At 39.4% G+C, this 26,515-nt stretch overlaps 1 protein-coding gene across 7 annotated transcripts in view; it reads left to right on the top strand.

The window, feature by feature from the left end:
- Positions 1–26,515, top strand: part of LOC124777828 (transmembrane protein 94) — a 495,418-nt gene that overhangs the window by 168,358 nt on the left and 300,545 nt on the right. For all 7 annotated transcript variants that reach the window (XM_047253357.1, XM_047253355.1, XM_047253356.1 and 4 more), the window contains 2 exons: positions 6,650–6,890; positions 13,615–13,708. In XM_047253357.1, coding sequence (XP_047109313.1) covers positions 6,650–6,890; positions 13,615–13,708 — 335 coding nt within the window. The remainder of the gene's footprint in view (positions 1–6,649; positions 6,891–13,614; positions 13,709–26,515) is intronic.

Genomic DNA, 26,515 nt, shown 5'->3' on the forward strand with positions numbered 1-26,515 from the left:
GGTGTTTACGTCACTCTAAGCTGAAAATGCATTACTGTACTGTGTCATGCATTGTTTGTCGCATTCTGATAATGAGTGTTTATGGCCTGTCGCCGCTCGCGGCATGGCTTGCTTTTGTGCGCACTACTGCCGCATTCAATTTAAAAAAAATTTAAAAAAAGAGGAATCATCTCATTAGCGAAACAATGGCAAGAGACTGCTTGTTACTTACACTGCTGCTTTCTTTGATAATGATCAAAAAGAACCAAATAATAGACTGTGTATGATACAAGATGTTTTGAACGAGAGTTTAGTGAAAATTTTTCTCCGTTTGAAAATCTTTGCAGACGCCTCTTTAGTACATTACATTCTGCACAGAAATTAGAGCCATCTTAGATTAAAAAATCTAGTCAATTGCCGTGCTTCATCTCTGACTGTATCACTATTAGGTACAAGAATAATATGAATATAAACATGACATGATATGTATGTTCTTCCGCGTTTGCTGTTGTCTCACTCTAGTTTCATAGTTTATTAGGCAGACAGGATTTAAATGAGATAGCAGCCAACACGAAAGAATACATGGCAAAATGTTTATATTCATATTATTCTTGTGGTGAAGAGAAAACTGCATGTGATTCACAGTTCATGAAAGTTCCTATTAGCAACCATCTCTTCTCACAGGTAGGAAAAAATTCAGAATGTAGAGTTGGCCATATTGACAAAAACCCCAAACAGTCTTGCCAGTCGGATTTTTGTAGTACATTGAAATGCTGCTACATTCGAAGATGAACAATACGGAATTTGTATTTACTTCGTTGGATAATGTATGAAAATGCAGTGGTCGAAACTCGGGGCGGAGGAAAAAGCTCGTCTTTCATTTTTTTTTTTTTTAATTTATTTACTGACGCAGAGGTTTTGGCGCCAGTATTTATCTTTGTGCCTGCAAAGCAAGCCTGTGTAGCGCTACATATATTCGATAGCAGAAGTTAGTTGTGGCGGCACCTACCAACATTTTTCAGAACTTCCGCTTACTTTGCACTCGATTCTAAGCCGCAGGGGGGTTTTTTGGATTACAAAAACCGGAAAAAAAGTGCGGCTTACATTTGAGTAAATACGGTAGATTTCATTGTCAGGTAGTCGTTTCTGAAAGTATTTGGAGTGTAGCCATGTGTGGAAGTGAAACATGGACGATAAATAGTTTGGACAAGAAGAGAATAGAAGCTTTCGAAATGTGGTGCTACAGAAGAATGCTGAAGATTAGATGGGTAGATCATATAACTAATGGGGAGGTATTGAATAGAATTGGGGAGAAGAGGCGTTTGTGGCACAACTTGACCAGAAGAAGGGATCGGTTGGTAGGACATATTCTGAGGCATCAAGGGATCACAAATTTAGCATTGGAGGGCAGCGTGGGGGGTAAAAATCATAGAGGGAGACCAAGAGATGAATACACTAAGCAGATTCAGAAGAATGTAGGCTGCATTATGTACTGGGAGATGAAGAAGCTTGCACGGGATAGAGTAGCATGGAGAGCTGCATCAAACCAGTCTCAGAACTTTGATCAAGCGTGACTTCCTTTTAACTGTATGGTATATGTTACATTGCATTTAGGAACTTTCGGGTAATTGAACAGTTATTATTATTATTATTATTATTATTATTATTTTCAATTTGATAAGATAAATAGTTTTAACATTTTTGAGTGTGAGAAACTGAAAATTTATCAGGTTATGAGCCCAGGTTTGTTTTAAAATATAATTTGTAATAAAATACCTGGGCACAAGTAGACTCTCACCTAATAGTTTTTTGAGATGACAGCTGAAGTGGAAAAATATTGTATTCATTTATTCGATGGAACAAATTTCAACGTAGTGATCGCAGCTAATGTAGTAGAGGAAGATAGTTTTTGTTTTGCAGCATCAAATAAAGATTACTCAGCAAACAACACAGATGAAAGTGGAATAACCAATTAAACTCAAGGTAGCTAAGTCAGGCATTTTTCTTGAGGCTAAAGTAAAAGGAGAAATTTACATCACTAGTGTTGTAAAAGGAAAGGAAATCAAATAACTGTTCAAGATGTTTTATCTGCACCTGATCTCAATTGTAATTTGCTGTCTGTGAGGAAGTTGAAATTGACTGATTATAGTATCATGTTTGAAAAAGTTCAAGATTTGCTTAAAAAAGGAGAAGAAACTATTGCCATTGCAATGGCACGGAACTGGGCATTTCAACAATTTGCATGGAATATTGCTCAGATTGTGTTGAAGGGAAACAATCACAGCTGCCATATAATCACTCTAGGAAATGTGCCACCAGACCTGTTGAGTTGATCCACAGTGACTTGAGTGGGCCAATCTCACCAAAATTGTTCAACAGAAAGAAATATGTGCTCACGTTAGTCAGCGACTTTATGTATTTCACAGTGGTTTACACACTAGAATCGAAGTCGGAGGTAACTCACTACCTGAAGATGTTTCACGCCGTGGCTACAGCTTGTTTCAGTTTGATGAACAGCAGAGTTTGCTGTGAAAGTAGTCATGAATACGTGTTGAATGAGTTGAAGCAGTGTTTTGAAGAACAAGAAATATAATTTTAATTTACAATCAGATATATTCCGCAGCAAAATGGTGTCTCGGAGTGAAGGAATGAAACTCTTGTTGAGAAAGCTTCCTGTTTGATACTTCATTGTAAATTAAGTAAGACATTCATGTCAGAAGCTGTTAGTACTGATGTATACCCACTTAACAGAAGTCCTACTGTAACTTTGGAAGGAAAGATTTCTGCAGCTTTTTGGTACCATGAGAAACATAACTTGAGTAAGCTGAGACTGTTTGGATGTATTGCTTGTCCACTGGTACCAAAAGAATTGAGAACAGGGAAGTTTGACAGCAAGTCCTTGAAGCGCTACTTCTCTACTACAGTCCTAGTGGCTAGAGATGTTGGTGTCCAGAGAAAGGAAAAATAGTCACAGGAAGGAACATTGTATTCTACAAAGGAAGATTTGACTTTGAAAGTGCACTGACTGAAGACTAGATTTCAGAACCTATACAGGAATCATCAGAGAGGGAACACAAAGATGATGATGAAGGAGAATTCACCAAAGAAAATGTTAAATAGTACAATGGGAGTCATGAAAGAATTCCCAACCCAGAACTGCCCAGTGATGAAGAGGAAACTGGAAAGGAGCCGTTTAATGTTCTGCTGGCGAGCTCGCAAGGATGAGCTGGAGAGACAGCAGAGCAGCTAGGTGCAGTCGGGAGGTTAGACGGGGGGGGGGGCAGTGATTTTTGTATTTTTTTATTTATTTATTTATTTATTTTATTTTTTTTTTTGGGGGGGGGGGGGGGAGGTTGTAGCGGAAAAGGCGAGAAGTAAGTCTGGTTGCATTGGTGGAATTAGGGCTGTGTAGTGCTGGAATGGGAACAGGAAAGGGGCTGGAGGGGTGAGAAGAATGACTAATGAAGGTCAAGGCCAGTAGGGTTACGGTAATTAAAAGGATATATTGCAGGGAGAGTGTCCTTCCCACCAACACCAGCTTTTCTGAATTGTGCAGGTGGAAACTCTCCCTGCAGTATGTCCTACGTTCCCGTAACCTTACTGGCCTCAACCATCGTTAGTCATTTTTCTCACCCATCCAGCCCTATCCCTCTTACCATTCCAGCACTACACTGCCCCCACCTGCGCACCCAGTCTTTTTACTTCTCTTCTTTTTTGCTACCCCCTCCTCCCCACCACATCTCCCCTGTCCTCCGTGTAATCTCCCGACTGCATCTTGCTGCCCTACCCTCTCTCCACCTCATCCTTGCATGAACCTCAGCATCACTTCACTGTCGCGTGTGTGTGTGTGTGTGTGTGTGTGTGTGTGTGTGTGTCTGTGTCTGTGTCTGTCTGTCTGTGTGTCATCCATTTTTGACAAAGGCCTTGTTGGCCAAAAGCTTATATTGTGGCAGTCTTTTTGTTGTACCTATCTACAACTCAGCATCTTCGTTATATGATGAGTAGCAACTTTCCTTTTCATAATATTGTTAATTATCTAATTGGTTACATATATCTAATTGGTCATATTATTTCGGCAGGGAGTAGCAATCTATCATTTTCATAATATTGTAGAAATTACAATTTGTATTATTGTTGAGACAGAGAAAATTGACAAACTGTCTGGCTCCATATGTTTTATCCTAGTGACAAATCACTTCCCATAACAATCACAGAAGCTCTGATTGTGTCCTGACTATTCATAGCCTGAGGTATATTCAAATGAATTGGTATGCATGTGATGGCATGCAATCATAATGTGTTCCAAAATGCTGTGCATAAAAATGGTATTCTTCCAGGGCTCATACCTAAGGTTTTGTTGGTGGTAGAATGGTAGGGTCGAGTGTTTTGGATAGCCCTTGAACTAGGGACCATATTTGTACCCAGCAGAAGGATCATCTCATTGTTATTGTCCTACAGTATGGGGTCAAGATATGAATATTACACAGTTCCTTCTGCTTAGGCAAATGGAGCACATCAGTTGGTGATTTTGCATTTGATGTGGTCTACGGTGAGCTTTAAGTGGCTTATGGAGGGTCATTACTAATGGACAGTTTCTTAGAAAATCCCCCAAAAGCCTTTATTACCATCTTTTCATACCAAAACCAAGGCATGGATTGCAAGATGGCTGTGTACAGCAGATGGACGAAACTTTGACGATACATTCGTAATATAGCAATCTCATACAATCCCTGAAAATTTTATTGATACCTTTACCCATTTCTGGGATATAGAGGTTCAAAGTTATTAGCTCATGGGAAGTTCCTTCCAGAACTCCAAAAAAAGTTGTTTTTTGACAATTTTTTCAAACTAGAAGCGAGTTGTGAATGCCAAGACAGCTATGCGCAACAACTGGCTGAAATTTTGATGATGTATTCCTAAGATCCTGATTTCAAACAGCCTTGAAAATTTTCTGGGTATCTTTATTCTTTTCTGAGATACAGAGGTTCAAAGGTATCCTACCTGTGCATGTAAAATACTCATGTGAAATCCAATGTGATGTGAAAATGTGGTTTATAAAGTGTTGAGATAGCATGGATAAAAATGCTTTAAAGTGTCTCTGTTATCATCATAAGGGTTCTTGCAACCCCATGTTGTAATAAACCACCAGCAAAATTTTTTTACACATAAAATATAGTCTTGGATGTAAAATTAGTTTTATGTTATTTCAATTTCACATAAGTAAATTATAAGAATTTTACTGACCTAAAAATCTTTTCACATGAGTGACATGCCCTGCTGTGACAAGGCTGAGAAGGGGACGAGTGGAAAAATGCTTCTATTAGAGCATAAAAAAGGTGAATATGTTCCTGTTTAAATGGCTCTGACTGAAAAATGGGGTGCCAGCTGCCTCATTCTACTTTCCTCAGCACCTTTAAAATTTTCCCAAAAATTTTGGCATGTGAAAGTATTCACAATTGTTTATACTGAGAGAGAAGGAGACAGTGGCAGTGGGAAAGACATGGACAAGTAATATATACTAGAAGAAAGTAGTCATTGGTTGTGGTATAGAAAGAGCAAAGGAGACAGTGGGAGTAGGAGGAAAGAGAGGGACACAGTGGCAGTGGAACATAGTTGCAGTTACAGAACAGTGCTAGGAAAGAGTGAAGGAGACAGTGCCAGTGGGAGAGGAATAAAGAGACGGAGAAAGTGGAAGTGGGTGAGAGCCAGTGATAATGAGTCTGACAGTGACAGTGAGGAAGGGATAGATACTGACTGAGGGAGGGGATAGCAGCAGTGGGAAGGAATGAATGAATTAGCAGTAAGAGAGAGCAAGAGGGAGGCAGTGGCAGTAGATAGCAGTAGTAGGACAGAATGAAGTGGACTATGGCAGTGAGACAGCAGACAGTGACAGAGAGACACAAAGAAATAATGACAATGAGTTGGGCTGAATGAGTGAGTGAGAATGGGCAAGTGGGAGTGGATGGGTATTTAGCAACTTACAGAGATGGACTGGTGGGTAGGAACGAGTTACAGTTAGAGGAGCTTTTGGGAGTGAGAGGAAAGTTGCCTCTAAAAAAGAGTGTGAATATGTTTGGATACCAGAATTTTTGGGAAAATTTTTAAAGGTGGTGAGGGAGGTAGAATGAGGTGGCTGGTACTCCACTTTTCAGAGTGTTTTTTTAAAAAAAGGAGCATATTTGCCTTTTTGTGCTCCAATAGGCAATTGAATTCAGCTGATGTAGAAGATGGAATTTTTCAAGATTCCCCTTGAAAAGGATGTCAGGTGCCCTGATCTCTGTCACTAGCAATCTTACTGTTGATATTGAAGCAGTATGAGCTGGGACACACACACACACACACACACACACACACACACACACACACACACACAAATTTAGAACTGAAAAATCTACCTGAAACTATTATAAGAAAATGATCAGAATGTGAGAATAAACAATTTGTTTGCTTTTGAGCACAGATCAAGTTACCTATTTACTGCTCTGAATATTGTAGAATCTGTGAGGAGATGATAAAATGAAACTGTAATTTTACTTTTTTGTTAACGGTTGTGAGATTGTCATTATTACATATGCACTTCATTATAGATTTAAAGTGATTTTAATAACATTTATTGCAAGATCTCAGTAAATATTTAGACAAATGTGTGAAGTGACCTTTTCCATTTCAGATACTCATGTGCAGACAGTTGCAGAAGTTTTGGATCTCACACATGATCATACCAGTGCTTTTCGATTACAATTTGATGATCACACTTGGAAGCAATATTTAAATTCTTTGAAACCTCTGGGTTTAGCTATACTCCTGAACACATGCAATATGGAGACTCAGGAGCATTATTCACAATTCTGTGCCCATGTCACATGTGAAGCTCTGCACTCGGAGAACCTTGTGCCAGTAACCAATCGTAGGTATGTACTTGTCATTTTTATACCAGCATTGTATAGGGCTGTTAATTCTGTGAAATTATTTATTTCATTGACTCTCAAAAGGCAAGAAAAAAATGTTGCTTACTGATTTCCTGTCATGATTACACTAAATATGCTCTGCTAACCTGTGCATGTTTTAATGAGAATGTTGTGAAGAAAATATTATGACTGTCTTCCCGAAACATCATCAACAGTTGCATACGAACAGTGCTACTTTATTAAAGGAAACTTTTTCTCATCACACAGTATAGTACTCGCAGAAATAAATTAAATTGGGGGAAATAAAATGTTGTGAGTTCAAAGTCTATAAATAAAACCGTAGTAAAACATCTGTGTTACTTAAAGCATTTGATTGTGTGGACCATGCAATACTATTGTATAATTCATATTGTAATAGAACAGGTGTAATGATCATTAATGATTCCTTTTGTATCTGTTGGATAGGAAGCTGAAGGTCGTTCTTCACTGTCAACAAACATGTAACAAATCTGAACGGGATATTGTAAAAGGGTGGATGAGTACTGCAGGTTTCTGTTCTAGGTCCACAACTTTTCTTGTCATATATTGATTATCACCACTAAAGATGACAGATTCTTTGTAAAACAAAATTGTATTTATAGATGACACAGGCTGCACTGTGGATTGCAGTGCAAACAATTTCATAAGTAGAACAGTGGATAACACTGGTTATTGGATTATTAAGAAATGGTTGGCAGCTAGCCACAAAAGTTTATAACACACAATGCTTCCATAAAATATCTAAGAGTATGTGTACAGAGCGATTTGTAGTGGAATAACCACATAAAATTGATTGTGAATAAGGCAGATGCCAGACTGAGATCCATTGAAAGAATCCTCAGGAAATGTAGTCCATCAACAAATGAAGTAACTTACAAAACACTAATTCAACCAATACTCGAATATTACTCTTCAAGATGGAATACATACCAGATAGAAGTGATAGAGGAAATAGAGACGATACCAGCGAGAGCAGCATGCTTTGTTTCAGCTTCATTAAATAGTGTGAAGGTGTTGCAGAGATGCTGAGCCTACTCCAGTGACAGACATTGCAGGAGAGGTGTTGTGCATGACAGTATGGTGTACTGTTAAAGTTCCGAGAGCTTACGTTCCTAGTAGAGCCAAGCATTACATTGCTTCCTCCTATCTATATCTCGCAAAAAGACCGTCACGATAAAGTTAGAGATATTCAAGTCCACTCATAGGCTTACCAGCAATTGCTCTTGCCATGAACCGTACACGACTGGAAAAGGAAAAAGGATAAGTACACTGGCACACAAAGTATCCTCTGCCACACTGTAAGGTGGCTTGTGGAATGTAGAAGTAGATTCTATGAATTTCTTTGTCAGTGTGAATCTGGCTGTTTGTGCCGTGGATTCTCAACTGAGAAACCTAGCGCAACTGGCCGTGGCATTGGAGTGAGCATGGCTTCACATCCCTGTTGGTACCTTCTACAATCTCATTGACTATCTTCCTGCATGTTTCGAAGCAGTCCACACTGCAAAGTTCGTTTACTCAGTCTTTTGACAGATGGTCACATTAATGTGACTGGAAAGTGTATAGTGTTATCTTAGTCTTATACAATAGCTGCTGTGGAGTAATAACATTTACGTCTGTGTCTGCATCTTTTACATCTATACTGCATGTGTCATCTTACTTGTGTGACAGAGGGTGCTGCAAGTATCACTGTCACTTCCCTCCTTTCATGTTACAAATGTGAATTGTGCAGGGAAGAACAACAGTTGGCAAGCCTCCGTGTGAACTTGACTCTCTCTTGAGATATATGTATGATAAAGCAATGTGTTGGTGACTCTTCTAGGAATTTTTAATGGTAAACCACGTCATGATGCACAAAATTTCTCATGTAGCATCTACCTCTGGAGTGAGGTGAAAATCTCTGTAATGCATTCACACTTATGATATGGACACTTGACAAAACACACTGCTTGTCTTTGGATCTTCTCTATTTTCCCTATCAATTCTACTAAGGGTGTCAGATTAAGGACTTATTGGGGTCATTGCAAGCTGCCTTCTTTGTAGGTGGTATGCATTTCCTGAGGATTCTACCAATAAATCATTCTGGCATCTGTTTTTCCTACACTTAGTTTATGTGGTGATTATATTTTAAATAACTCTGTACACAAACTTCCAGATATTTAGTGGTTGTGGCTGATAGTGGTTGTGGCTAAAGGAATTGATTGTTAGGCAATTGTTTTATCATTCAAAAGTGGATCTTTCCATCTATTTATGTGCAATACATAACATTTGTTTATGTTATGGGACCAATACCTGCATCAGATGTTGAATGTTTGCTCATCTCTTGCATTCACTACAATTTTGCAGCTTCTCTTTATATAACAACATCATAGAGAAAAGGGATCATAGTTTTATCTACATTATCCCCTAAGTCTTTTATATAAATTGTAAACATTAATGATCCTATATAGAAATGGGAAATGTTTTATTAACTATTAAAATAATACTTTGTGAGTCATACCTATTAAGCAAGTACTACATTCCGTGCTGGTCTTATCAAATTTTTAATGGAGTAGAATTCACCAGTTGAAAAGCCTATTTTCACCATTGCCTCATTTTTCCATTCACGTGGAATATTTCACTATCCAATGACATTCAAAATACTTCTCCTTTATGAGTAGATACAAGCTTAAAAATTGCCAGCAGAGGAAACTTGGTATGACAGAAGTTCTATGTGAGTTATGGGAATGGGATGTTTGTAGTACAATCAGCTCAATGAAGTGATTAGCTTTATTATATGAAAATAATACTATAACATTTTTTACTGAATTGATGACTGAACAAGCCGCAACCAACTATTGTAACATTGTATAACTAGATACTTTGTAACAGCAATTAATGAATTTTGTAAAAATGTTCTTGTGTCTGGTAAAGTAATATGCCACACAAATTAATGTAACAACAGTCTTGTGTAGTCAATTTTATGCATGATAAATTACTAATGTGAACCTGTGTAAGCCTACAGTGTCATCCACTATCTTGGTGTCCGGTTACATAATTGTTGTGCTATTTTATAGGATGTACAGGATGTTCAAGAAATTGACGTGCAGCTACAACATATGCTGGAAATGAATTCCACGAGTGACTATACAAATCTCAACCTGTGTAATTTTATTGGAAAACACTTTCTGCAGTTTTTATAATGATATAGTTCTCACATAAGCAGTTACTCCAGTTTTTAAGTCATGAAGCGTGTATGGGTAATTGTGACACACTGCAGATTGTGCTGCACTCCAAAGAAAAAAGTCTGATGGGGTAACATCTGGAGAGCAAGGGGGCCATATGTATTTTTAGATAACACATTCCCAAAAAAAGGCATATTGTTGTTTGTTAGCTTTGTGCACAGTAGCATCATTTTGTGAGACCATGAATAGTTGATTTAATTGTACTTTAGCTCAGACTTGCTCAGACAGCACTCAATGAGTTCAAGTGCTCCTGCTTAGCGCACTCAGTGCAGTGGTGAGTGGGGCTGAGGGCCAAGGAGGACAAGCAATGAAGGCTGCAGGTGGATGCTGCTAGAGCTGGACAGTTGCTGTGTCAGACACCAAGCAGTTTGATGACTAACTTGTGTTAAATTAGATTTATGTTCTGTGTATGTGCCCTTGTCCAAAATATAAAAAGTGGAGAAGCCACTCGTTCAATGCCGAATAGGAATTGCCCTATTTTTTTGTGTCATTTAAAGGCCAAGCAAATGGCTTAATATGCCATCACACTGTTAGGAGATGGAAAAACATACACATGCCATTACAACACCAGCCACAAAGATGATACAATGCTCTTGTTTCCTGACAAACAATGGTAAATTCTGGTTGAACTGATGGCAGCTATTAGGGAATAAAACTGAACCCAATGTAGGTAGAATGGTGACAAAATCTTTGTTGTAGACATCACAGATTATTTGAATTCATTAAGTATCTTAATGCAAGACTGAGAATCATTTGGCAACATATGGGGGGACAATATTGATGCTATCAAACAAAAATTAATCTTGTGGAAAAATCCGTTTCAAGTTTGACATGAAACATTTCCCATAATTCAAAGCAGTCATTTGTGGATTAGACATGATTGAATATTGCTCAGTAATTGAAATATTTTGTCACGAGTGCTCAAAGAGATTCCAAGACATTGTGCAACTGAAGGTAGATTTTGATTTATTTGTAAGAACACTTTCGATTCTTGCTGCTAATGTTCCCCTTACTTCTGACTTGGATGTGATTTGTGTACAATGGAGCGCCCAACTCAATGATTTGTTTGTCCAGTTCATAAGTTTACAAGACTTTTATAAAATGTTACCTCGTTAGCAATATCCTCGACTGCACAGACAAACCGCTAAAGTTATTTCAGTGTTTGGTTCAACAATTTATGCCATTGTTTTTTCTCCTCTTGTGAAATTAATGAAGTCCTGCTGACATTCCGGTTTAACAGAATTTAATCTGCATAACTGCATATATTTGACTGTAACACAAACCGTAGTTCCAGAAATATTACATATTCTAAATCTGTATACTTCACAATATAATGTTAAACGGCTGTGTGTAATGCTTTTTGTAGTTCTTCTTACAATGTTAGCACTATATAATGTGTTTATTTAATCAATTATTAAAAGTTACTACTTTGGCAGAAAAATAAAAAAGTTGAAAATAGACACACATGATAAACTCCTGCTTATAAAAGTAGCTGCTGTATTCACCTCTTAGAAGTAGCTACACTGTGTTGCAAACATGTTTGCCTAAGTTTCCTGTGTCTGTAGCCTTCAGCATATAGCTATGTCACTTGCAGCTGCTCAGAATAGTGTAGTGCTGGGGGAAGCTGGAGTGCTCAGCGGACTTGACTGCACTCACAGAGTGTGAGTGCATTCCGGGAGCACAAATGTTGGCCAGGCTTGCTTTAGCTGGTTGATGAAATTAAGAATCATTGGACATTAATGTTCACTGCATATGGTTTCTTCAAAACACTCCAATTTTATGATCATGCAGTGGCACTCCAAGTACAGAACAAGAATTGTGCATTGACCATAATTGTGTGTTTTATGTGTTAACATGGCCAGAGAGGTGAAACCAGGCCTCGTCTGCATGCGAGATGACATCAAAACTATCAGTGGTACTCCTCTCAGTAAAAGATGTAAACCATTTACAATAACAGATTCGCTTTTCATGGCCACATCTTTCAGTTCTTGCACTGCAGTCACTTTATACATAAAGAATTTCAGGGTTTGTCTAACTACTTTATGTGTGGTTACAAACGTGGTATCTTTTTCTTGTGCAACGATTTTCCTGGGCACTGCAACATAGAATCAGAAATATCTAGCAACTTCTCTTCCTTTTGTTTAAGTGGTCTTGCAGTTCGTTTGGCATCTAACACTGAACATTTCTCTCAAAATTTCAGAATAAGTTCATGAACTGCATTACAATGAGGTTTTTGAACGTCCAATGTAATCTACATCTGTAGACCATAGTCTAGTGCACATCATCACCGAGCGAGGTGGCGCAGTGGTAGGACACTGGACTTGCATTCGGGAGGACGACAGTTCAATCCCGCGTCCGGCCATCCTGATTTAGGCTTTCCGTGATTTCCCTAGATCACTCTAGGCAAATGCCGGGAGGGTTCCTTTGAAAGGGCACAGCCGACTTCCTTCCCCATCCTTCCCTAATCCGAGCTTGTGCTCCGTCTCTAATGACCTCATTGTCGACGGGACGTTAAAACACCAATATCCTCCTCCTCTAGTGCACATCAACTTTCCAAACCACTGTATATCTGTATGTGTTTCAATACCTTGTTTTCTTCAAAATTGGAAAGCTCATTTAATATGTGAAAATAACTTTTTCTGCCACACAGAGATAAGTCAGTTATCCCATACTGACCATAAAACATTTTGTAGTCCACAGCTGATTTGGTAATCTTTCTGTTTCCTTTGGTCCATGAACAGCAGGATAGAACTTTGTAATAAATTGGATATAAATAAAGGTGCAAATCTAAACAAAAGTAAAGTGAATTAAAAAAAATTACGGTTGAAGAAGGGTCATACAGGAGGAAAAAATTAGAAATGAGAAGAGGAGGAAAAAGTAGAATAATGAAAATAGTTCAATATACAAAGACAAACTGGAATGAAGTAATGAGAGAGACGTAGGTATTGTGGAAGAGAAATAATGACATTGCAAATTATAAATGGTGAAGAGGAGGGAGGACAAATACTGTGGAGACCAGCATACTTGAAGTCCAGGTGGAAGGTAAGAGCTCAGTTTGTATCGGAGAGCAAGTGCCCATCTCTGGAATGCAGATGTTTTGTTTCCGGGGTGGAAGATCTGGATGTCCAGCATGGATAAATTGGTGGCATAGTTTGTGCTGTTAAGTTTCACAGCTACTTGACACTATGATATTGGATGTTGCTGTTGAAAACAGTTTGTCTACAGCTATGCATTCTGAATGACAGCTTGCTGTTGATCACACAGATTACAAATGCAAGATTTAACATTTTTGATAGGAATTTGACTAGATCACGTGGAACAGGCAGGATTTCTGTAACTGTGAAATACCTTTGCATTGACATTGTATTAAATTTTTCACTGTTTTATTGCATTAATACATGACATTTTAAACTTATTTTAGTTACTGGCTTTTTTCAATGTATAAAATCATTGTGTTTTACTTACAGATGTCTGTGTGAACTAGCCAAACAAATAGGATTTGTTGACCAAGCTCAGGACATATTCAAACTAGAGGAGCAATTATCAACTTTCAGGCATGTTGTAAGTAATTTTTGTAAATTGTACATTGATTCTGTTGTCAGTTTTTTTAAATTTTTTAGTGGTTTGAATATTAGGACAAACATTTAGAAGGAATTGGGTGGCATTGTGATGAAACCATAACGATTTTCTACTGTTTTTCTAAACAGCTGTGTAAATTGTTATTCTTTTTCCTTTGGGAGGGAAACATACAATTTCCTTCCACATACCAGTTCAGCTAAGACAGTGTTTCAGCACTAATGAATGTTGTTGACTGCATTGTAGAAGTTGTTACCAATTCTTAAGAATAGAATATATGAAGAAGATATACAGATTATGAAGCAGTCCATCTGCCTAAGCGTTGCTACTCTGCAATTCAGAGCTAAATGCCTGGCACTTTCACACTATTTCTTCACCATTCCACTCTTGAACATGGTGCGGAAAATTAACACTTAGATCTCTCTGTGCATGCTCTGATTTTTCTTATTTTATTATCATTATCAGTTCCCCTTTGTAGGTGTGTGTTAGCAAAATATTTTTACATTCAGAGGAGAAAGTTGGAGATTGAAAATTTGTGAAAAGATCTCACTGCATCGAAAAATGCCTTTCTTTTAATGATTATCACAGCAACTTGCATATCGTATCTGTGACTTTCCCTCTCCTTGACAGTACAAAATGAGCTGCCCCCTTGAACTTTCTAGACATCCTCTGCCAACCCTATCTGGTAAGGGTCACATACTGAACTGTAGCAGAGGATGAACAAGTGTTGTGTAGGCTGTCTCTTTTGTGGATTTGTTGTATCTTGTGTTCCACCAGTAGAACACAGTCTTTGGTTTGCCTTCCCCACACTGTTATTTATGTGAATATTTCAATTTAAGTTGTTCACAATTGTTATCTTGAGGTATTTAGTTGAATTGACAGCCTTTAGATTTTTATGATTTATCATGTAACTGAAATTTAATGGATTCTTCTTAGAACTTGTATGGATAGCTTCACACATTTCATTACTTAGTGTCACTTGCTAGTTTTTGCAATCTTAGATATCGTGTCTAAATCATTTTGCAATTGGTTTTGCTTTTCTGATGACTTAACTAGATTGTAAATGACTGATCATCTGCAAACAACCTAAGAGGGCTGCTCAGATTGTCTCCTGAATCATTTATATAGATTAGGGACAGCAGAGGGCTGCCAGATTCCTTGGGGAGCCCCAGATTGCTTTTCTGCTTTTCTCCATGACTTTCTGTCAGTTACAACAAACTGTGACCTTTCTGATAGGAAACCAGGAATCCAGTCGCAGAGCTAAGATGATGCTCCATAATGGTATGTTTTATTAGAAGCCATTGTTTGAACAGTATTTTTAGAATCTGTGCTGACTGTGTGTTAATATGTCATTTTCTTTGGGGTAATTCTTCCCGTCTTGAGTATTGATGTGACCTATGCAACATACCAGTCATGGATCTTTCGATGAGTAAATGGTTGCATGTGATTGTGAAGTATGGGGCTTTTAAATCACAGTGGTCTGAAAGGAATGTAATTGGTGTACAGTCTGCACCAGAAAACTTGCTGTTATTAAGTGATGAGTGTTGCTTCACTACATTGAGGATATCTGCTTCTAAGTTGGCAGCAGTTCTTGATTTATATTCTAGAATATTTACTTTGTCTTCCTCGGTGGAGAAACTTCAAAAAGCTTATTTACTAACTCCCCCCCCCCCCCCGACACTTTCATCAGTGACATTACAATTACTGTCGCACAGCAGAGGTACTGATTGTGTCTTGCTGTTAGTATACTTTACATATGGCTAAAATCTCCTTAAATTTTGTGCCAGATTTTGAGACATAGTTTCATTGTGGAAACTGTTAAAAGCATCTCGTATTTAAATCTGCACTAAATTTTGAGCTTGTTTAATACTTTGCCAATCTTGAGAATTTTGCATTTCTTTTGTTGCTTCTGAACAGTGTTGTGACCTGCATGTACCATGGGGGACCAGTTCTATCTCTTATTAATTTATTTGGTATAACGCTTTCAGTTGCTGTCAATACTGTTTCTTTAAATTTAAGCCACCTCAGGTCTGTGCTTACATAATTGGTTTGGAAGGAAGGAAGATTTTTTTTAGGAAGGCATCAAGCTGATTTTTATCTTATTTTTTTAAGTAGATACATTTTGAACTTATTTGTGGTAGATTTGGATGTCACAGGATTCAGTTTCACTAAGGTATCAGATAGATTATGTAATGGTAAGACAGAAATTTAGGAGCTAGGTTTTAAATTGTAAGACATTTCCAGGGGCAGATGTGGACTCTGACCACAATCTATTGGTTATGAACTGTAGATTAAAACTGAAGAAACTGCAAAAAGGTGGGGGCTTAAGGAGATGGGACCTGGATAAACTGACCAAACCATAGGTTGTACAGAGTTTCGGGGAGAGCATAAGGGCACAATTGACAGGAATTGGGGAAAGAAACACAGTAGAAGAAGAATGGGTAGCTCTGAGGGATGAAGTAGTGAAGGCAGCAGAGGATCAAGTAGGTAAAAAGACGAGGGCTAGTAGAAATCCTTGGGCAACAGAAGAAATATTGAATTTAATTGATGAAAGGAGAAAATATAAAAATGCAGTAAATGAAGTAGGCAAAAAGGAATACAAACGTCTCAAAAATGAGATTGACAGGAAATGCAAAATGGCTAAGCAGGGATGGCTAGAGGACAAATGTAAGGATGTAGAGGCTTATCTCACTAGGGGTAAGATAGATACTGCCTACAGGAAAATTAAAGAGACCTTTGGAGAAAAGAGAGCCACTTGTATGAGTATCAAGAGTTCAGATCGAAACCCAGTTCTAAGCAAAGAAGGGAAAGCAGAAAGGTGGAAGGAGTATATGGAGGGTCTATACAAGGGTGATGTACTACAGGACAATATTATGGAAATGGAAGAGGATGTAGATGAAGATGAAATGGGAGATACGATACTGCGTGAAGAGTTTGACAGAGCATTGAAAGACTTGAGTTGAAACAAGGCCCCAGGATTAGACAACATTCCATTAGAACTACTGATGGCCTTGGGAGAGCCAGTCCTGACAAAACTCTACCATCTGGTGAGCAAGATGTATGAGACAGGCAAAATACCCTCAGACTCAAGAAGAATATAATAATTCCAATCCCAAAGAAAGTAGGTGTTGACAGATGTGAAAATTACCGAACTATCAGTTTAATAAGTCACAGCTGCAAAATACTAATACGAATTCTATACAGACGAATGGAAAAACTGGTAGAAGCCGACCTCTGGGAAGATCAGTTTGGATTCCGTAGAAATGTTGAAACACGTGAGGCAATACTGACCCTACGACTTATCTTAGAAAATAGATTAAGGAAAGGCAAACCTATGTTTCTAGCATTTGTAGACTTAGAGAAAGCTTTTGACAATGTTGACTGGAATACTCTCTTTCAAATTCTAAAGGTGCCAGGGATAAAATACAGGGAGCGAAAGGCTATTTACAGTTTGTACAGAAACCAGATGGCAGTTATAAGAGTCGACGGGCATGAAAGGGAAGCAGTGGTTGGGAAGGGAGTGAGACAGGGTTGTAACCTCTCCCCGATATTATTCAATCTGTATATTGAGCAAGCAGTAAAGGAAACGAAAGAAAAATTCGAAGTAGGTATTAAAATCCATGGAGAAGAAATAAAAACTTTGAGGTTTGCCGATGACATTGTAATTCTGTCAGAGACAGCAAAGGACTTGGAAGAGCAGTTGAACGGAATGGACAGTGTCTTGAAAGGAGGGTATAAGATGAATATCAACAAAAGCAAAATGAGGATAATGGAATGTAGTCGAATTAAGTCGGGTGATGCTGAAGGAATTAGATTAGGAAATGAGACACTTAAAGTAGTAAAGGAGTTTTTCTATTTGGGGATCAAAATAACTGATGATGCTCGAAGTAGAGAGGATATAAAATGTAGACTGGCAATGGCAAGGAAAGCGTTTCTGAAGAAGAGAAATTTGTTAACATTGAGTATAGATTTAAATGTCAGGAAGGCGTTTCTGAAAGTATTTGTATGGAGTGTAGCCATGTATGGAAGTGAAACATGGACGATAAATAGTTTGGACAAGAAGAGGATAGAAGATTTTCGAAATGCTGTGCTACAGAAGCATGCTGAAGATTAGATGGGTAGATCGTATAACTTATGAGGAGGTATTGAATAGAATTGTGGAAAAGATGAGTTTGTGGCACAACTTGACAAGAAGAAGGGACCGGTTGGTAGGACATGTTCTGAGGCATCAAGGGATCACAAATTTAGCAATGGAGGGCAGTGTGGAGGGTAAAAATCGTAGAGGGAGACCAAGAGATGAATACACTAAACAGATTCAGAAGGATGTAGATTGCAGTAAGTACTGGAAAATGAAGAAGCTTGCACAGGATAGAGTAGCACGGAGAGCTGCATCAAACCAGTCTCAGGACTGAAGACCACAATAACAACAACAAGATGAGCTTGTAGTCACTAATCCGAATATCCATCTTAATGCCTGGGTTATTTGTTGCTAAGAAATCGAGTATGTTTTCATGGACATATACACTTTGAGTGAACTCATGAAATAACTGCTCAAAATAAATTTTGGAGGAAGCACTTACTACAATTTTGGTCAATGTTTTATACCTGCTGCAGGCTTGGAACATGTATTTTCATCAACATATTGAGGATAAATTGAAGTCGTTACCAATAATAAGTGTGAGAGTGGGGTACCTATTTGAGGCAATACTTAAACTTTCTTTGAACCTTTCAGCAACTGTTTTGTTTGAGTTGGGGGGGTTGGTGAAAAGAACCAATTATGAAACAACAGAACATCCAGGATGCAATAGCAGATATATTATGAAAAGGACAGATTGTTGCTCACCATGTAGAGGAGACGTTCAGTTGCAGTCAGTCAGAACAAAAAGACTGCTACAAGATAGAGCTTTTGGCCAAAAGGCCTTCTTCTAACATAGAAAACACACGCACTCACACGCACACACACACACACACACACACACACACACACACACACACACACACACACACACACACACACACGCACGCATGCACGCACGCACGTGTGACCACTGATGCCAGACTGTATACACCAACAGTGCTTGATGGGAAAAGCAATCTGTGGGTGTTGGGGGTAAGGAGGAAGCTGGGGCAGGGGCAGGGGAGGATAGCAAGGTAGAGATGGGGAAAGGTGTCAGGCTGCTTCTGGGAGAATAAAGGAAGGTGGTGGCTGACTGTGTAGCTGCCTCGTGGGTGTAATGGAACCCTGATTTATTAAGGAACCTGATACCCCACCATTCTATGGTGCAAGTCAAGGAATTTGCAGCCTATACAATTGCAGAACCATCTGAGCCTCTGACTCAGACCCTCCTCTTTGTTCATTTTCTGCTGTCATTAGACAGTAAAACTTGCCCTTGCCTGTGATTTGGAGATGGCCATTCAAATCACTGGACAGATGTGTAGCAGTTGTGACCATATAGAAAGCCATGTGGTGCTTGCTGTGAAGACTGTATAGGAGATAAATTGTTTTTGCATATGGCCCTGCCTCTGATGTGATATGACATAGCAGTTACAGGACTGGTAAGGGGAGAGCTGAATGAATCACAGGGTCATATATGAAATTTGCTGATGGAAATAGAAGCTCTAGAAATCATTCTCAAGTCTCTATCTTGAAGATTCATCAGTTCCTATTTCCACTTCATTTCCTGCTCTATCTTTCTCCTCTACTTCATTTAGATATTTGCAGAGATGTATCTGCAATCACACTGTTTAATCAGAACTTTCCCCCTGTACTCCATTCACCTCCACTTGTCCACCACCTTCATTCTGTGCACCTATTTGTAATGTAAGCTATCTCTCCCTGTTCCTGGGCAAAGATTGTCTGCCACATATCCCTCTTCTCCTTCTATACCTCCCTCATCCAAGCCTCCACTCCTTCTTACCATTGTCTCCATGTTCCATCCTTTCATTTCATTGAAGACAACCACTCACCCAAGTCAATCATAGTGCCACAAGACCCTTTGTTCAACACTTCCTTTAAATCAGAGCTCCTCACAGCACAAGCTTTCATTAACGTATCATGTTTACAAATATCTTCATACTTCAACATTTATAATGAATCTTATTATATTGCCACGTAGAAGAAGGTGTAATTAGATGAATGATGAACACTAACTTCACTTAATGAAGGTTTATTCAGCACTTGCACATACAAGAGCGCGGAGCGAACTGCCTCCGGCCATAACACATACGGTATATATACAGTTACAGAACACTCCAGTTCAATGATTCTTGACATTTCTGGATACTTATAGGGCATACTTGAACCGAATATAGAAATTAAAATTTTACAATTCAGGTGAGTTTTGAACTCACAACCCTCCATGCAACAGTCTAGTATCATCACTGCTATACCACACTGACGGTGCTACTCAGTTTGTTCTGCGACATTGCTCCCTCCTTAACAGAATAGCGTCTCAGTGTTACGGCATCCTAGTCCAGGAATGATTCATTGGTCCTGCATACTTCGACTCCCGATGACTGATGTTCACCCTGACAGTGATCTTAGAACCTCCTTTGCCGCTATGCTCTTCGTCACCTTTCCGATTGTTGCCTGTTGCTCGAACTTCGAATTTACCCTGGGTTGCAGGATCCTTATAGGGCTTCATTCGAAGGATGTGGACTATATCTCTGATCTTTCGTTGTCTTGTGTCGGGGTCGAAATCTTCAACTTCATAAGTAACATCAGACAACTGTCTTACAACCTTACAAGGTCCAAAGTAGCGCCTGAGGAGCTTCTCAGAGAGACCAACCTTCCGGACAGGAGTGAATATCCAGACGAGATCACTAGGCTGGCAGACAACAGGGTGGTGGCTCACGTCATACCTTTGGCGATCGTTTTCTTGAGCCTGCAGCGTGCGGAGTCGAGCTAACTGCCGAGCTTCCTCAGCTCTGGTTAACACCTGGCCGATGTAGTCATCGTCCACGTCCTCAGGATGTAACGGAAACACAACATCCATTATCGTAGTCGCCTAACGCCCATACACCAGCAAAAATGGCATAAATCCTGTGGTGTCTTGTTTGGCGGTGTTGTAGGAAAACGTCACAAAAGGTAGCACCTCATCCCAGTTGCTCTGCTCAACATTGACGAACATTCATAGCATGTCAGCCAAGGTCTTATTTAGGTGTTCAGTAAGCCCGTTAGTGTGCGGGTGGTAGGCACTCGTCATGTGATGAGTAATGTTGCACCGACAGTTTATCGGTGTCACAAGATTCAATTGAAAAACTTTCCCTTGATCTGTAATTAATGACCTTGGGGCACCGTGTTTTAATACAATGTCTTCCATGATGAATTTGGCTACCTCAGATACTTTGGCTGTTTTCATGGCTTTTGTAATGGCATAGCATGTCAGATAATCAGTGCAAACAATAATCTATCTACTGCCACTAGCAGATGCTGGAAATTGTCGGAGGAGGTCAATCCCAACATGCTGGAAAGGCATTTCGGCTGGTGGAATTGGTATGAGTCGGCCAGGTGGTTTCTGAGGAACTGCCTTTCTCCTCTGGCACTCTCGGCAGTGTGACACATAGTGACAGACACTCCTAAATAAACCTGGCCAGAAAAATCTCTTGCGGATCCTATCGTACGTCTTAATAAATCCTAAATGTATGGCTTCAGCTATGTCATGGAATTTCTGTAGAACATCTAAGCACATGTGTTAAGGAATGACTGGTAGCCACCTCTTTCCAAACAAATCAAAGTTTTACTTGGAAAATAATCCATTAACTACCTTAAATTGTCCTTTCACATCCTCTGACCGATTGAAGGCAAGCGTAATTTGAGACATCTTGGCGTCCTTCTTCTGCTCAGCAGGGAGATCCTGGAGTGTAGCGAGACAGTCACAATCTTCATCAAAGTCTTGATGGTCTTGCACAGGGTTTCTTGAGAGACAGTCGGCATCTTGATGTTTTCTTCCACTTTTGTGCACTATGGTAATGTCATACTCTTGAAGACGTAGTGCCCACCTGGCGAGTCATCCTGTTGGATCCTTAAGACCTGTCAACCAACAAACTGAATGATGGTCTGTAACAACTGTGAATGGCCTTCCATAGAAATACTGCCAAAATTTGCACATGGCCCAGATCACAGCAAGACATTCTCTTTCTGTAGTTGAGTAGTTTCTCTCGGATTTTGTAAGTGTTCTAGAAGCATAGGCTATAACCTTCTCTTTTCCATCCGAAAATTGCACCCAGCACAGGTCCCATACCCACTGGCATCTGTGTGTAGTTCTGTAGGTGCTCTCTCATCATACAGACCAAGTACAGTTTCAGTCATCAGAGATTTCGCAGCACATCAAAAGAATCTTGTTGAGCACCACCTCAGATAAATTTAGCACCAGCTTTTAACAACTCTTCGAGTGGCCTGGCTTTGATACAAAAGTTTTTGATAAAACAACGGTAATAAGAACATAATCCGAGGAAGCTTCTCACATCTCTAATACTCTAAGGAACAGGAAATTCTGTTGCAGATCTCACCTTTTCTGGGTCGGGCTGCTCACCTTTATTTAACACAATGTGTCCAAGTATTTTGATTTCTTTTGCTCCAAAGAGACACTTTCTTGGATTAAGTTTCAGTCCGTCTTGTTGGAGACACTTAAGAACGGCCCTCAGTCTTTTTATATTTTCATCAAATGTGTCTGAGAACACTATTATGTCATCTAAATAACAAGACACATCATCCAGTTCAGGTAACATAGAAGATTATCCATCATCCATTCAAAAGTTGCTGGTGCATTACACAAACCAAACAGCATTACCTTAAACTCATACAGGCCCTCAGGGGTGACGAATGCAGTTTTCTCACAATTAGCCTCATCTACTTCGATTTGCCAGTATCCCAAGTACATGTCCACGGTTGAGAAAAACTTAGCCCCCTTCAGACAATCTAGTGTATCGTCAATTCGTGGAAGGTGGTTAACGTCCTTTTTAGTTGTCTTATTAAGCTTCCTGTAATCAACACAAAAGCACCAATTGCCATCCTTCTTCCTGACGAGAACCACTGGTGATGACCATGGGCTCTGCGAAGGCTGAATGATGTCATTCTTCTTCATTTTCTCTACCTCGTTGCGAATTATTTGACGTTCTGTTGCTGACACACGGTATGCTCTGTGGCTTATTGGTTGACGGTCTCCAGTACTAATCCGGTGCATCACCATCGACTTGTCTAATTTGCTCTTCACCTGCGGATTGAAGCATTCAGAGAACTATTGAAGAATGGCAAGTAGCTTCTTCTGTTGTTCCTTGGTGGGATCTGGTGATAATCGAGCTAGAAGATCTTGTTTCATAGTTGTAGCATCAATTTCGTTCACAGACTCGGCATGGGAGGTTTCTATGATGCTCAGCTGTTCTGCAATTAACAGCTCAGCATTTGCTATGCATGTGCATCTTGGAAGGATCTGCGGTTCTCGGCGACAGTTAACTATCCACAGTTCACTGAATCTGTTCTTAAACGAGACGACGGAGGCCGGGATGACCAAGTTATTCTTCGGTTGTATGCTTCCCTTACATTCCACTACAAGGTCCATGGAGTGATGCATGGTATGACACATGACAGTTACCTTTCTAGTGCTGACTGCAGGAATGATCACTTCATCCAGCACACATACTTTCCACGCACTCTGATGCGCATCTTCCTGTCTGCAGTATCTCATCTCGTCTAACGTAATCTTCGAGCGACCACAATCTATAATTGCCTGAGAAGCTTTCAAAAAGTCCCATCCGAGAATGACGTCATGACTACACTCTTGTAAGATGATGAATTCTAAGGGCTGTGTATGGCCACCTATACCCACACGAATGACACATCTTCCTGTAGGTTTTACATATTTCCCATTAGCCACCATCAGCAGAGATGTTTTGTTATCGACGAATACGGTTTTCTGCAACTGACAATGGTACTTCTCCAAAATGACTGAATATGATGCTCCAGAGTCCACAAGAGCTTGGGCTGGTCGGCCATCCATGAGGATATCGATGTAGTTTCCTATCATTTTTGTAGTGATAGATGGCAGAGGATTTTTCTCTTCGGCCGCCTCACCTCCAAGAAAGGTTGCATCCTTTAATTTTCCAGATTGCGGAGGCTAGGTGATCAGCTGGAGCTTCTAAACAGCAATGGAGACCTTGATCAACGTGTTGGAGAGCATCCTCTCCAGCGGCTAGCTTGCGGCGATGGTGACCTACGTCGTCCTGAACCCACATCTTCTTGTTCATCTTCGTTGTCACGGAGTTGGCGTTGGCTAAGATTGATCTTCTGTCTTCTGGTGCGGGTGTCATCAAATATTTGCTGCCTTTCTTGACAATAGCACACCACATGTCCCGGTCGTCTGCAGTGGAAACATACTGATTGGTTATACTGGGTCCTCCAACCTCAGTCTTCCTTGGTGCCCAAACAGGTTCCCCATGCAGTATTGTAGGAATGTAACTTCGCTTGGGTCTTGACTTTTTCACCATTTTAAAGCGAAATGAAGGACAAGAGACTGGGTTCAAGGTCTGTCCCATTTCCTCCCTTATGACCTCTTGAAGCATCTCAGTTTTTTGGTCGCCGTGCAATCCAAGTGCCTTCTGAACTTCCTCTCTCACTATCTGACGAAGAATACTTGTGAAATCAGTTCCTTCCTCCATCACAGACATCAATACGACATTTGGAAGCTGTTCAAACTTCTTGCATGTAATTCTTTTTTCTTTAGGTCATTTATGTAGGAAAGGAACTGGTAGGGACCCAATCTCAAAATTTGCAGAACTCCTTGGCCAGTTATTTTCAAGTTTTAGGAGTAATTTCTTGACTTTGAAGTTATTGTTCTTTGTTTTCTGTCTGTCAAGTACGAGTTAAAGCAGTGTCTCTGATTCAGTATATATGCGATATACATTTGAGTAATGAGTGGTTCACTGCAAAAGCTTTTGTCAGATCACAGAATATTCCTGTGACTTTTCTACCCTTATCTAACGAGGAGCATGTGTTTTGAGTAAACTGATTGACTTCATTTACAGTGCCTTTTCCTTGTTGGAATCTGAACTAGTATTTAAAAATTATTTCATTTACAGTAAGAAAATTTTGAATTTGTTTTGTTGGAATCTTTGAACATTTTAGAAAGTACCAGCAGAAGAGAGATAGGACGGTATTCCCCATCTTCTGTCAATCCCTTTTTGAATAGGTGTTTTATCTCAGCATATTTTAATACATTTGCAAAACATCCCTGCTCAAAAGATTGATTTGTGATTGCTGACAGTGGTTGTGAAATGATGCTGTACACTCTCTGGATTACAGATGTCAGTGTTTCATCCTACCCAGATGGTGTTTTCTTTTTTAGAAACAGAGTTTTGCTTTCCACATCCCTGTGGGTGATTTTTTTGAAAGATATTTTCGAGTTGATTTTCAAGCTTATGACTTAATAAATACACTCGTGCAAGTGATGAAGTAAACATCTGCAGTGAATGACTTGAAACAGATGCATGAACAATGGGGGCATACCAGTACATAGATACTCTAACAAATGTTAGCTAGGGTAATTGTTGAAAGACTTACTGTAATAAAACAAGATCTTTCTGTGAACCCTGTCATCTAGGCAAGGTGCATCAGCTTAAGTTCAGCAACAACTACAAACACAGGTGAATTTATGTATCTACATGTACATCTATAGTCTGCAAACCACAATGAAGTGCATGGCAGAGGGTATATCTCGGAGTGCAGGAAGAGTGATTGTTCAAATGCTGTAATTAATCTTATCGTGTTGTCATGATCCCTATGGGAGTGATGTGTAGGAGTTACATTATATTCCTAAAGTCATCATTTAAAGCCTGTTCTAGAAACCTTGTAAGTGGGCTTTCTCAGGATAGTTTGTCTGTACTCAAGAGTCTTATAGTCCAGTTTCTTCAGCATCTCTGCAACAGTCTCCCATGGATCAAGCAAAGCTGTAACCATTAATTGTGCCCTTCTCTGTACACATTCAATATCCTCCATTAGCCCTACTTGATATGAGTCGCAATTACATGCAGTATTCTAGGACGGGATGCATGAGTGATTTGTAAGAAATCTTGTTTGTAGACTTATTGAATTTCACCAGTATTCTACCAAGAAACTGAAATCTATCACCTGCTTTTCCCATGATGGAACATACGTGATAATTCAGTTTCACATTCACATAGGCACACAATATGAAGGTGGTGGCAAGAGGAGGTGAATGGTGGATGATTTGGTCGATTCCAACCATGCTATAGCCATAATATACAACATTTTTTTCTTTTTGTGAAATGTGCAATTTTACATTTCTGGACATTTAAAGGAAGTTAGCAATCTTTACACAACTTTGAAAGTTTATCAAGATCTGACCGACTATCTTTGCAGCTTCTTTCAGACAGCACTTTGTTATAGGTAACAGTCTGAGGGTAACACTAATACTCTCAGCACAATCACTGATATACAATGTGAACAGCAAGTTACATTTACCCCTATTCATGACACTCCAAGGTAACATGCTGTGTCCTCTCTACCAAAATATGCTCATTTCATTCACAAATTTCACTACTACTCCTTACTTCATAATGTAAGTGTAGACCAGTTGTGGCTTGAATTCAGAGAAATAATATCAGCAGCAGTTCAGAGAAATAAATTAACAAATTACGGAGCTGATAGCCCCAGGTACACAAAACAGGTCAGAAAATTGTTGCAGAAACAATGTAAAAAAGCATGCCAAATTTAAAAGAACAAAACCCCCCAAGATTGATGATCTTTTACAGAAGTTTGAAATTTAGCTCAGACTT

Source organism: Schistocerca piceifrons, chromosome 2, assembly GCF_021461385.2.
Source record: "Schistocerca piceifrons isolate TAMUIC-IGC-003096 chromosome 2, iqSchPice1.1, whole genome shotgun sequence".
NCBI lineage: Eukaryota > Metazoa > Arthropoda > Insecta > Orthoptera > Acrididae > Schistocerca > Schistocerca piceifrons.